This window comes from Chelonia mydas, chromosome 7 (assembly GCF_015237465.2).
Source record: "Chelonia mydas isolate rCheMyd1 chromosome 7, rCheMyd1.pri.v2, whole genome shotgun sequence".
In the NCBI taxonomy this organism is placed as follows: domain Eukaryota; kingdom Metazoa; phylum Chordata; order Testudines; family Cheloniidae; genus Chelonia; species Chelonia mydas.
In genome coordinates, this window is record NC_057853.1 from 40,173,832 (window position 1) to 40,187,765 (window position 13,934).

A 13,934-nucleotide genomic window follows, 5' to 3' on the forward strand; every position below is an offset into this window, starting at 1 on the left:
TTAAAAAGGGCTCCAGAGGTGACCCTGGCAACTACAGGCCAGTAAGCCTCACTTCAGTACTGGGCAAATTGGTTGAAACTATCATAAAAAACAAAATTGTCAGACACACAGATGAACATAATTTGTTGGGAAATAGTCAACATGGTTTTGTAAAGGGAAATCATGCCTCACCAATCTACTAGAATAATTTGAGGAAGTCAACAAGCATGCGGACAAAGGAGATCCAGTGGATATAGTGTATTTAGATTTTCAGAAAGCCTTTAACAAGGTCCCTCACCAAAGGCTCTTAAGCAAAATAAGCAGTCATGCGATAAGAGGGAAGGTTCTCTCATGGATTGGTAACTGGTTAAAAGATAGGAAATAAAGGTAGGAACAAATGGTCAGTTTTCAGAATAGAGAGAGGTGAACAGTGTTGTCCCCCAGGGATCTGTACTGGGCCCAGTCCTATTTAACATATTCATAAACGATCTGGAAAAAGGGGTAAACTGTGAGGTGGCAAAATTTGCAGATGATACAAAACGACTCAAGAATGTTAAGTCCCAGGCAGACTGTGAAGAGCTACAAAAGGATCTCACAAAACTGGGTGACTGGGCAACAAAATGGCAGATGAAATTTAATGTTGATAAATGCCAAGTAATGCACATTGGAAAACATAATCCTAACTATACATATAAAATGATGGGGTCTAAATTAGCTGTTATCACTCAAGAAAGAGGTCTTGGAGTCATTGTGGATAGTTCTCTGAAATCATCCACTCAATGTGCAGCAGCATTCAAAAAGGCAAAAAGGATGTCGGGAATCATCAAGAAAGGGATAGATAATAAGACAGAAAATATCATATTGCCTCTATATAAATCCATGATACTCCCACACCTTGAATACTGCGTGCAGATGTGGTCGCCCCATCTCAAAAAAGATATATTGGAATTGGAAAAGGTTCAGAAAAGGGCAAAAAAAATTATTACGGGTATGGAACGGCTTCCATATGAGGAGAGATTAATAAGACTGGGACTTTTCAGCTTGGAAAAGAGGCGACTAAGGGGGGATATGATAGAGGTCTATAAAATCATGAGTGGTATAGAGAAAGTAAATAAGGAAGTGTTATTTACTCCTTCTCATAATACAAGAACAAGGGGCCACCAAATGAATTTAATAGGTAGCAGGTTTAAAACAAACACAAGAAAGTATTTTTTCATAAAACGCACTGTCAACCTCTGGAACTCCTTGCCAGAGGGTGTTTTGAAGGCCAATACTATAAGGTTCAAAAGGAAGCTAGATAGATTCATGGAAGATAAGTCCATCAATGGCTATCAGCCAGGATGGGCAGGAATGGTGTCCCTAGCCTCTGTTTGCCAGAAACTGGGATTGGGTGACAGGGCATGGATCACTTGATGATAACCTGTCTGTTCATTCCCTTTGGGGCACCTGCCACTGGCCACTGTCAGAGGACAGGATACTGGGCCTGATGGACCTTTGGTCTGACCCAGAATGGCTGTTCTTATGTTCTCCTTTCTGAAGTAAACAATCCCAGGCTTTTTCATCTCTCTTTATGAGAGTTTTTCCAGGCCCCTGATCATTCTCATTTCTCTTCTCAGAATCACATATAGGTTTGCAATATCCTTTTTGAGATGGGGTGACTAGTACTGCATATAATATGACAGTTGAGGCCACACCAATGATTTATATAAAAGCACTAGAATATTCTCCATTCTGCATCTCATTCCCTAGAAGTGTTAACAAGTTAGCTTTTTTTTGATCACAGCTGCGTGTTGAACAGCAATTTCCATTGAGCTCTCTACAATGATGCCCAGGTCCCCTTCTTGAACTGATACTTAATACAGAAATATTTGTTTTAAAATAAACATATATTCCATATCCATATAAAATCTATTTCTAGGACTTTTACCAAATAAGGTATTACATAAAAACTAATAAATTAAGTTAGGGAATCTGGGCTCAGGGCTTAGTAACAATGTCTAGAAAAATACTTAAGGAACAGTGTGTCAAGAATAATCATGACCTATAGGAAGTTGTGTCTCAAAGTAGCAAGATGTTGATTCTCTTCAATGTTGAGATCACTCTAATAAATATTCTTTATTAATAATCATTCTGATACTGTACAGTGAATAATAAATCAATATATAATCATGGGAAGTACAAACTGAAGTAAGATCTAAACAGGTGGGCTAGCAGGTGGCAAATGGAGTTTAATGTAGTAAGGAACAAAGTAGTAAAAGTAATTTTAGGGTTAATGGAACAAAATTAGAAAGGACTAATGAGGAAGAATACTTCAGAATTGAAATAAATAATTAATAGAATCTTACATATAGTGTGAGACTGCTCCCAGAAAAGCAAATATGGGGTAGTAATGATGAAAGAGTGTTGACTGTGTAAAAAGTTTTGGTGAGGATCCATTTAAAATATGAACAGAGTTCAAAGTACAGTTCTACTCTGCAAAGGAACCAAAATTATGTGAAGGTTCTGGTCTCTGTGATTTTGTGTTAAGTGTGCTCAATTGGTAAATAAAATATATTTTTTTAATTGCCAGCCTTCAAAACACAACCTGGAGTTTGGGAATCAATTTTGGTCCTTTCCATCTCACACATCACTACCGGAAATTATTGCAAGTTTAAATTAGGTCTTCACTTATACCTATGCAACTTTTCTGTATTCATATCATGCCCTCAATGATACCTGTTCAAACCCACTACCTTTCGGAAACTAAACCTAAATCATTTTCTCTAATGTCAGAGATTTGCAAAAATACAAATGACTGGAATTGAATAAACAAGTCTGTTATATACAAAATAATACTGAATTTAGCTCACTTAGTCCTGTCTGACTTAGCCCTGGTCTACACTGGGGGTGAGGGGGTGGGGAGGAGGGATCGATGTAAGTTACGCAACTTCAGCTACTTGAATAATGTAGCTGAAGTAGACATACTTAGACCTACTCAGTGCAGTGTCTTCACTACAGTGAGTAGACTGCTGCTGCTCCCCCGCCGACTCTGCCTGCACCTCTCATGGTGGTGGAGTACAGAAGTTGACAGGAGAGTGCTCAGGGGTCGATTTATCGCATCTAGACTAGACTCTATAAATCGATCCCTGCTGGATCGATCGCTGCCCGCTGATCTGGCGGGTAGTGTAGACATACCCTTAGAAACTTAACAGATCTGTTTACTGTGCAAGTACCACTTCAACACAGTGAACTACACTAATTTGGGACAATGAAAGGAAAGTCTAGTTAAGAAAGGTTTGTTAAACTAAGCATAGTCAACCTCAAAACTAAGACTTCAAGGACACATGATTATAACAGATATTCCTAAATGGGCCAAAAAGACCAAAAACTAAATATTATATATGAGGAATTGCCAGGGACAAACCTGAGATTAGAGAAAGATTTCGGTTTACAACAGGAAAGGTTTGTTTGGTCAAGGAAATATCCATCAATGGAGCAGTTCACAACGTTATGGAAGTAAACTTAAGTCTAGAAGTTTATAGTTTTGAAAAGGAGTGTCTCCTACTAGTCACACAAGGGTTGACTTAGTTACACTTTTGGCCCTTTCCCATTAAACTAACACAGAAAAGTTAAGTTGCATCTAGACCATGGGGTTTACTGGCTTACTCATCAGGTATGAAATACCTACCATCCCCAGAACAGTTTTTATCTCAGGTCAGTCAACTCAGTCTTTCCTCCCTTTATGGTAAATAAACTGAATTTCAAGCAGTTTACTTTGTGGCAAATTGCTCAATGAGACTATCCAATGGCAAGTTTCAGAAAGAATAAGAGATTGCCCTGGTATTTGCTGACTACTTCCCTCCCATCACATACATAACTGCATTTTAGCGAAAGCTGTATGCTTATAGTTTGCACATCACTCAGGGATGGTTCATATGTTAAGTGCACTCTCTCTCGCTCAGATCTGGAACAGAGTATATTACCATCCTCTGGTTTGGTCAATGCCTTCAGCAATGAAGTCAGCAGGAAAGGCATCTTCAAATTCTTTTCTGTTCTCAAATGGATAATGGACTTGTGCATAAGGCATGCTCCCACTCTCAAACCAACAATCAAAGACTTCAGAAACACGGTGCAACATTCCCTTTCCACAGCGTGAAGGGATGGTTAGATGATCGATACTGTAAGAGAAAAAGATGGACAAATGCTAATCCAAATATTAAGAACTTTGGTATAATAGAACTTAATCCATATTATGCTTACTCATTCGATAGGGAACAAAAAAACCCCAGTTTCACTGTGATTTCCAACAGGCCAAGATTTCATATAAAAATTTTTACAATTTAAAATTGCTTTGTACATTTAGAATCAATCTCAAATTGAAGTTCCATAAGAACATCACAACGACTATACTAGGCCAAACCTATGGTCCATCTAGCCCAGTATCCTGTCTTCTGACAACAGCCAGTGCCAGATGCTTCAGAGGGAATAAACAGAACAAGACAATTTATCGACTTATCCATCCCATCATCCAGTCCCAGATTCCAGCAGTCAAAGGTTTAGGGACAGCCATAGCATGAGATTGCCTCCCTGAACATCTTGGCTAATAGCCATTGATGGACCTACGCTCCATGAATTTATCTAATGCTTTTTTGAACCCAGTTATTCTTTTGGCCTTCATCACAACCCCTGGCTATAAGTTTCAACAGCTGACTGTGTGTTAATGTGAAGAAGCACTTCCTTATGTTTGTTTTAAACCTGCTGCCTATGAATTTCCAAGAAAGAAACACACACATACTTAATACAGTATATGTAAAGCCATTCTAGTTTCCTCCATACTCTCCTAAAACCTAAATGGTTTTTCAGGTTTAAGAGAATAATAACTAACATATCTGTGTGCCTCACAGTTGCTAATTAACAACAGGAGTACATGTTCTCAGTGACTGACCTTTCTCTGTGGAGATCAGTGATTTTCACTCCTGACAGCTCTTCCAGCTCTGCCACTGACCCAATGCAAACCACCTGTTAAAAGATAGTAAAATACTTTAGAACCAATTCAATGGATATTTTAAGAGATATTACATAATTGCACAGTATTATGGATCACTTTCAAGTACAATACAGAGCTGAAGTATTTAACCACAAACTATAAGTTAAATTTACCCTTTTACACAGAAATCCTGCAACATTTTATGGTTATGTTTTCACTATGTGTAAGGGAAAAAATTATTTAAATCTAAAACCCAATATATATTTATATAAAACACAACAATACTTAACACTTCAACAGCACCTTCCATCCAAAGATCTTGAATCACTTTAAAAGTAGATTATCTCATTTTATATTTAGAAAAAGAGGCCAGAGAGGTTTAATAATTTGCCTAATCACAGAGTTAAACAGTGGTAAAATTTGGCACAGAACCAGATATGCTGATGCTTAGTCTCCTGCTCTGACCACTAGAAAATGCTGCTTTCCAAGGGAGTCAAAATAGTCTTCACCGACAAATGTGAACTGCTGCATAATGTCATTAACCATTTAAACTAGAAACATTAGCAAAATGGTTAGAGGAGAACTGGCTCAGATCCAGAAGTGACACTCATGTTCTAAATCAGTATTTCCCAACTTTTTTGGGGTGGTGACCCCTTCAAAGTCGAACTTTCCACAACCCCCTGATATTTACTGCATAAAAGCAGAGTTAAAAATGCATAAGTGATCACCTTTTAGCTCAGTGATTCACTCATCTGGGCTGTGGGAGACCCAAGTTCAATTTCCCCCTCTGCCTGATGTGGAGCAGAAATTTGAATTTATATTTCCTACACTGCAGGAGAATATACTAATCACTGGGTTATGGGATATTCCGGAGCAGGTTTCTCTCAGTCTCTCCTAATGAAGCTGTTCCACTGTGTATTAATGCTTAAATAGTCACTGGAGCAGGAACTCAAACTTGGGTCTCCAACATCCTAGGTGAGTGCTCTAAATACCAGGCTATAGGGTCATTCTCTGTCCCTGCCTGAGAGTTGACAACATCCCTTTCACAAGTCTAAGAAAAATGGGATTTAGCATTTCAGATTAGCAACAATTAGCATTTTATCAGACTTTTAAACAATGTGTTCGAGACAAAATGCTCCCTACTTATTAGTGCTTTTAGAGACTGGTATTTCAATGCACAAGTAGCATTTTGACTCCATATAAAAAAGCAGCAAAGGGGCTTTTAAAAATACCTATCCATGGACTGGAGCTGCCTCAATCCTTCTACCAATATTTGCTTCAGCAGAAGATGGACAATCCACATCATATTTGTTCAAGGTGTAGGCAGATAAAAAGGAAGCAACACAAAAAGTGTCTTTGACCAGCTTAGAGGTGACCCAGGTAAGAGGCAATCTCTCCCCCACCCCCGCAAAAGGACTTCTGACTGTCAAGGCAGGGGGATTTTCATAGGCTTTCAAGCCTCCTTTAGTACACAGTCTCATCCATCTTAAAATGGCTCTGAGTTACCAACCATTGTTTCCATCCCAGGACCTGTCAATCCATGTTCATGAAAGAGTTTGACTATATTAAATTACTAGGACTACCGTGAGGGCATAATTTAGCATCTGGCTCAATTGGGATTTTTGGGTCCTGGAAAAAGTTGAGAGGCATATCTTATTTAAAGTGAAAATCAGAGTCATCTATCAAGGAAGAAAAATGTGTGTCCTTAAAACATTCTGCACCCAGCAGAAAACTTACATCTGCACAACCAAACCTCCAGGAGAACCTTCCATGGAATTGCTGCAGCTAGAACAGATTCACAGAATAGACAAAGGTGCAGAACCCAGACTGGTAATTATATTTAATGGTGGGCCAGTTTTCCAGCATTTAGGAATCAGACTGGCAGGACACACACTGCCCAGTGTTGCAATCTATACCTACAATTCAACCTCATCATAGGAACATAGGAGTACCCAGTTTGGATCAGACCTGAGGTTCATCTAATCCAGTAACCTGTCTCTGACTGTAGCCAGTAGCAGATGCTTCAGAGAAAGGAGTAAGTACCCTTCAAACAGGCAGATGGGGGATAGTCTGCCCCACACTAGGTCTCATCATGGTATCTGATAGTTACAGACTGGCTTAACCCTGAAGCATGAAATGTGATATCCCTTTTGCACACACACCTATATTGGAATGTACATGAGCAAGCACTCAAAGAAGAAATGTTTGTTATAAATTGTAAATCTGGATATTTTTGATATCCATATAAATGTCCAGTCCTTTCTGGATATTGCTTATGTCTTTGCCACAAGAAGTTGTTGAAACCATGAGCTCCACAGTTTAATTACACATGTGAAACTTATCCATTTTGATTTTCCCCTTTAATTGAATTTCCCCTTGTCTTTGTGTTATGAGAAGAGAGAACAGAAGATTCCCACCTGCATATCAGTACCAAGCAAACCACCTAGGAGCTTTAAAAGAAACTTACAGGGGATGATTTATATGAAGAAGGCTTGACAAGATGATCTAGAGGTGGCAGCCTAACAGCAACTTGACAAACGGAAACAAAACAGACTGGGTGCAGGACATAAAAAAGATTTCCTCGTAGACTCAAAACAGCATAACCAAGGATTTCCTGTGGTTAGTGCTGTTATACAGGACTACTGGCAATAAAACTAGTTGGTCAAATGCCTCAGTTGAGTGAGGGGTGCTCCAAGCCACACTAAAGCCTCTGAACCACATCTTCACGAAATATTCAGCAACTTCAATTAAACTGTAAGCCAGTTTTCTAGAACATTTTATCATCTTCCTGCTTTATAAACCTGGTTGTGCTGTGTTAAAAGATTTTACATCTAGTTGAAATGGGATTTTCTGCTTAGTCCTTTCTTCAGAAACTTATAGGTTTAAACTCTTAAAACAATGATTTTCAAAGAGTAATAAAAAACACAAGTTTCAAAGCTCACCTTCCACTATTTGCTTCTACTACCTTATTTGCTTCTACTACCTTATAATATGCCAAAACTTTGTGCAGCTAAAATAAAACTGTGAGAGACTAGATATTGATTTGTAGTATATTTCACTTCACTAGCAATTAGTCACCTTTCTATATATTAAAAAATAAATCACATTTTTTTTTCCTGATTTTAACAGGAAAAATATAATTGCATGCATGGAGTGTTCCTTTTTGAAGGGCACATTGTTGAGGTTCAGTAATCTGGTATGGCTACTGGACCAAGGTAAAGTTCAAGAGTTCTGAGTGTTCCAATGTTAACCTATCTTTTATATTAATTTTGAAACAACTTCCCTTTTCATACAAAATATGAGTGAACATAGGTACAACTCAGTTTGAATTTTACTGTGGCCCAGTGGCCATACCAGATTACCAAACCTCAACACTTGCTTTCTAGCCAGTGGGTATATGCAGTCTCAGGAGAAATGAGAGATGTCTGTATGCATTCAACCATTTCTTCCCAATGTCTGACCCCTGGAGGCTATTTGCACTAAACTGCATGGACACAAAGCTCAATCTTCCAAATTAGAAAAGGAATTGTAAAGATTTCATCAGTAAAAGAGGGACAGAGATTGTAAGGAGCATTACCAGAAGCAAATATGGATAGTGCAGTCTTTTGTCCAGTCTTTTTCAGCTGCAGGACCAAACTTGAAATATTTTAGCACAGTACAGTACTGATTTTTTTTCATATGACTAAAACCCTTACCAATCAGTATAGAGTATTTTCATTTTGACTTGGCCATTCTGTACTCATTAGGTACAAAAATGTCAGTCATAGAAGTGGATTTTAATCCACAGGTGGGCACTCAGAGAATTACAGCGCTTGCTTCCAAGGAAGAGTAATATAAGAAAGTGTTTGTTTTATTTTTAGCCATCTCAATGCAGTATAGCATCTGCTGCAGGGAAACATTGTTAGCATAAAGCAACCAATCAACTCTTCATGGACCACCAACGAATAGTCCAGGGATCACAGTTTGAGAATGTGTCCTAGTTTTTCCAGGGGTCATGCAGGACATAATACTGCAAGGGAAGGATAATACACAGCTGTTAGATGCAGGTCAGGATTCACTTAGCCTAAGAGTCTCCACCACCTCCCTGTTGTATAAAACCTCTCCTCATTTGAGGAGACCTGCCTCATCAGTGGCCCTAGGAAGATCATATCAAAATCAGGAAGACATCATAACAGAAGCCTGAAGCATCTCTAAGCAGGAAAGCAAGATGGATTAATATAAACGGTAGCTTCTCAAATGTAAGTTTTTATAGTACAGTAAGACAGCAGAGACTGCCAACATATATGGACAATACAGCAATATTTGTGTCAATTTTTATGGAAAACATACCTTTTTGTTTATAAAAGTAAACAGGAGATCAAGGCAAAAATAATTTGATCTTGCTCTGTTGGGCAGTAGAAGTGTTTTTAAACATAAGAACAGGGAAAGGGTGTGAGGCATAAAAGTTACTTTTTACCTACTTATATTTTCTCAGTTATCCTGCTTCAGTCCAGAGTGATAATATGTGTTACCTCCTTATTAGCAAGGGGGGTAGAAAGGAAAAGAAGCTTCAGAATGCTATCACCACCATTCAGGCTTATATGGGCATCCTGACAACTTCACTTGTTTTCTTTTTCCACCTACTTGCATTATGAGAATTGACTAATCAAGCTGATCCCTAGAGTAGGAGTATTTTACCTTTAAAGAAATTGAACATCTGCGTGTTTTATGAGACCAGGAACTTGGGCACTGCCAATTACCCCAGTATATAGTTTTGTACATTTACTTCATGCTACTAATGCTGAGACACCTTACAACTCACCCAGTCCATTACCATGTATTTATATGTTAGCTTTTCTACGAATGTAGGCTTAACTTACAAGAGAAAATCTTAGGCGGTTTGTAACTACCAGTTATACACAGACTTTTTCCTGGGTGTTAGAAATTAAAATCAAAAGCTGAAAAATAGTGACTAAAAAAAATCCTTCTCTTCTCAGTTTTATCTTACGATGTTATAATTTCACCAGTTCTCCTGACGCTGTAGATTCTTCAAGGGTAGAGGTTAATTTAAAAGATAAAAAACAAACAAGAAAAATACACCTGAAATTTTACGTTAGAGAGATGAAGAAAAAAAGCACTCCTTTTTGTCCTCTGCCTGCATGGCAGTTTTAAGAACTATTACCAGAGCACTTCAAACTGCAAAGCACTAGGACAGTTCTGTGCTCTAGGAAACTAAGCAAACCAACTTTGTAACATAGCAGGATTTCTTTTGTCAATAACTGGAGATTTTTGTTTTCTTACATACCTCTTCAAAATCATTGCTGACCCACAAAGGGATAGGTGTTCCCCAGTATCGGTTCCTGGAAATAGCCCAGTCGCGTGCATCTTTCAGCCAGTTTCCAAAACGTTTCTCTCTCACAAAGTCAGGAACCCTGTTACGATAGTTAACAGCAATTAAATTATTATCTGCAAACTAAACCTTTAAGTCATCTGATAGGCAGACATTACATTCATACCTCCAGATCACAAGAAAAGTGATTTACTTTTTGAAATTTGCAATAATTGGTGCAGTTTCAGGTTACTGTGTTGACCATTTGCTAGGAATTGCATTTATTACTTGTATGACCTTTGGAGAAAAAAATAATAGTGTCGTTTCTTCTGACTCCTCAAATATGCTATGCAAGTGCAAGAATTTTGTTCAATATCTTCATAAATGATCTGGAGGATGGTGTGGATTGCACTCTCAGCAAATTTGCGGATGATACTAAACTGGGAGGAGTGGTAGATACGCTGGAGGGGAGGGATAGGATACAGAAGGACCTAGACAAATTGGAGGATTGGGCCAAAAGAAATCTGATGAGGTTCAATAAGGATAAGTGCAGGGTCCTGCACTTAGGACGGAAGAATCCAATGCACCGCTACAGACTAGGGACCGAATGGCTAGGCAGCAGTTCTGCGGAAAAGGACCTAGGGGTGACAGTGGACGAGAAGCTGGATATGAGTCAGCAGTGTGCCCTTGTTGCCAAGAAGGCCAATGGCATTTTGGGATGTATAAGTAGGGGCATAGCGAGCAGATCGAGGGACGTGATCGTTCCCCTCTATTCGACACTGGTGAGGCCTCATCTGGAGTACTGTGTCCAGTTTTGGGCCCCACGCTACAAGAAGGATGTGGATAAATTGGAGAGAGTCCAGCGAAGGGCAACAAAAATGATTAGGGGTCTAGAGCACATGACTTATGAGGAGAGGCTGAGGGAGCTGGGATTGTTTAGTCTGCAGAAGAGAAGAATGAGGGGGGATTTGATAGCTGCTTTCAACTACCTGAAAGGGGGTTCCAAAGAGGATGGCTCTAGACTGTTCTCAATGGTAGAAGATGACAGAACGAGGAGTAATGGTCTCAAGTTGCAATGGGGGAGGTTTAGATTGGATATTAGGAAAAACTTTTTCACTAAGAGGGTGGTGAAACACTGGAATGCGTTACCTAGGGAGGTGGTAGAATCTCCTTCCTTAGAGGTTTTTAAGGTCAGGCTTGACAAAGCCCTGGCTGGGATGATTTAACTGGGAATTGGTCCTGCTTCGAGCAGGGGGTTGGACTAGATGACCTTCTGGGGTCCCTTCCAACCCTGATATTCTATGATTCTATGAATGTTATGTTTTATTGTTCATTTTCAAAGTAATTCAATCAACATCTGTGTTAGATTAGACAAATATCTACAATGTGCCCATGGATGTATATCATACCCATACAAAAGGTAATAATGATGTTCACACTCCACTGGAATACCTTTCTTTAGAAAATTTCTACTAGAAGTTGAGATAAAGAATTAGAAAAATTCACATTATCACTATCTTACAAAAACAGTTCTGAAAAAAAAAAAACCAATTCTGATATTGCAGGCTTCCAGCCACCCCCCCATTTTGGGCTAATGCATGAAAATCTTCTAAGGGGCTTGTAAGACAACAGTTAAAGGTTCAGTTGTACTAGGCTAAATTGGCAGTGATGAGCTGCCAAAATCTTAACAACTGGTTCCCTCCTCACCCCACGAGGAGGTCGTGGCACACCCCCGCCCCCCGGGACTCTTGCCCCGCCCCTGCCCCGAGGACTCCTGCCCCATCCAACCCCCTGCGTTTCTTGACACCCCCCTCCCGGGACCCCTGCCCCATCCACTCCGCTCCCCTGTCCCCTGACTGCCCCTAGAACCAGGCAGGAGGGTCTCGTTGGCCACCGCAGTGGCTGCCCACTCCGCCCTTCCCCTAAGAGCCAGAGGGACCTGCTGGTGGGCGAGGTGGGGAGTCCCACCAGTGCTTACCTGGGGCAGCTCCCAGGAAGCATCTGGCAGGTCCCTCTGGCTCCTAGGGGCGGTGGAGCGGCCACTCCCCCACTGATCACATCAAAAGTGGCATCTTAGGTGCCGACTCCCTGGGTGCTCCGGGGCTGGAGCACCCACTGGGAAAATTTGGTGGGTGCAGAGCACCCACTGGCAGCTCCCCACCCGGCGCCCGGCCCCAGATTACCTCACCTCCGCTCCGCAGAGAAGCGGAGCAGAGCAGCACATTCAGGGGCAGAGGTGGAGTGGAGGTGAGCTGGGGCCGGGTGCAGGGCGGGGAGCTGCTGGTGGGTGCTCTACACCCACCAAATTTTCCCCGTGGGTGCTCCAGCCCCAGAGCACCCAAGGAGTCAGCACCTAAGCCGCCACTTTTGGCTGGTTGTTAAATTTAGAAGCCCCTTTAGAACCTGTTGTCCCATGATTATGTAGAGAATGTGAATAATCATGAGGGACAATAGGTTCTAAAAGGGCTTCACGGGACAACCGGTTCTAAAAGGGCTTCTAAATTTAACAACTGGTTCCAGTGAACTGGTGCGAACCAGTTCCAGCTCACCACTGTGGGCAGCTGTTTAGCACCTATCACCAGCCTTTGCTCCATGGATATCACTTCTATCAACACTGCATGAGTTAGAGACTATTCCAGAGCATGGAACCTTGAGAATAAACAAAGTTCCAGATCCACTAACTCTCCCACAAGGTGATGGCTCTTGCCTTACTCTTAGTAAAACTGTTCATGGGTCTCAAATTAAAAAAAAAAAAAAAATGTAGTCAATGGCAACACTCTCTGAAGACTTCATTTCTAGCTTAATGGGCTTTAAGAGATGTTTAACTACGAGATCTGAGCGTATGAAATATCTTGGAGATCAAAGATAATGTTGAGGATTATACTCTGTCAAGACTAATTAATCTGATAGTTTGGTTAACAATTGATTATTCACATTCTCTACATAGTCACAGGCCACAGCCTGCTGTATTTGTTAAAAAAACAAACCCAAACCTCAGATAGTTACCTTCTTGTAAAGGTTCTTTGAGCTGTATTGCACACGTCCATTCTGCTGTATGTGTGTGCGCACCTACACTGGAAATGGGCATATGCTATCACTCAAAGAAGAACTTGTGCATTTTCCAGTTCTTTAGTTTAAAAAAACTTTTTTTTAAAGGATTTTTTTCACTGATAGAAGCACCAATAAAAAAATAAAAAGAGTTGCATGCTAAAGCTCGATATAAAGACAACCTTTCAGGCCTAGAGAGAACTTTTTTGAGAATTATGGGATTCACTTGCATAACTCATTTGGGGCTTTACTGCCTTATAAACACATAGTTACAGCTGAAGAGAATTTTAAGACGTAACTGTTTAATTCAATTCAGTGCCTATACAATGTAATAGAAAAAGTGGTAACTTTTGAGGTCAACAGCATATTACTTTCATGCCTAAAGAAACATTTTAAAAGTCAGAGCACATAAAAGAAGTGGTGGGTTGTAGGAAGCAGCCCTGGGAACTTAAAATTAATTATGCATATTCCTTATGAAGTCAATGCATTTTTTTTTGAAGTTTCACTGAACATCAAGGCACTACTACATTTTCAGACCCTGTATTGCCATAGGCTTATAAACATTACTGAGCTGGTGATATATTTCTTTAAGCCAAATGTCACAAATACACAAGTAAGAGTGTACAAAATTTA

General features: G+C 40.0%; 1 protein-coding gene across 3 annotated transcripts in view; it reads right to left on the bottom strand.

The window, feature by feature from the left end:
- The window catches only part of IARS1 (isoleucyl-tRNA synthetase 1), a 180,292-nt gene that overhangs the window by 79,202 nt on the left and 87,156 nt on the right, over nucleotides 1-13,934 (bottom strand). For all 3 annotated transcript variants that reach the window (XM_037903463.2, XM_007055580.4, XM_037903462.2), the window contains 3 exons: nucleotides 10,230-10,356; nucleotides 4,904-4,977; nucleotides 3,942-4,136 (listed from right to left, as the gene is read on the bottom strand). In XM_037903463.2, the coding sequence (XP_037759391.1) occupies nucleotides 3,942-4,136; nucleotides 4,904-4,977; nucleotides 10,230-10,356 (396 nt within the window). The remainder of the gene's footprint in view (nucleotides 1-3,941; nucleotides 4,137-4,903; nucleotides 4,978-10,229; nucleotides 10,357-13,934) is intronic.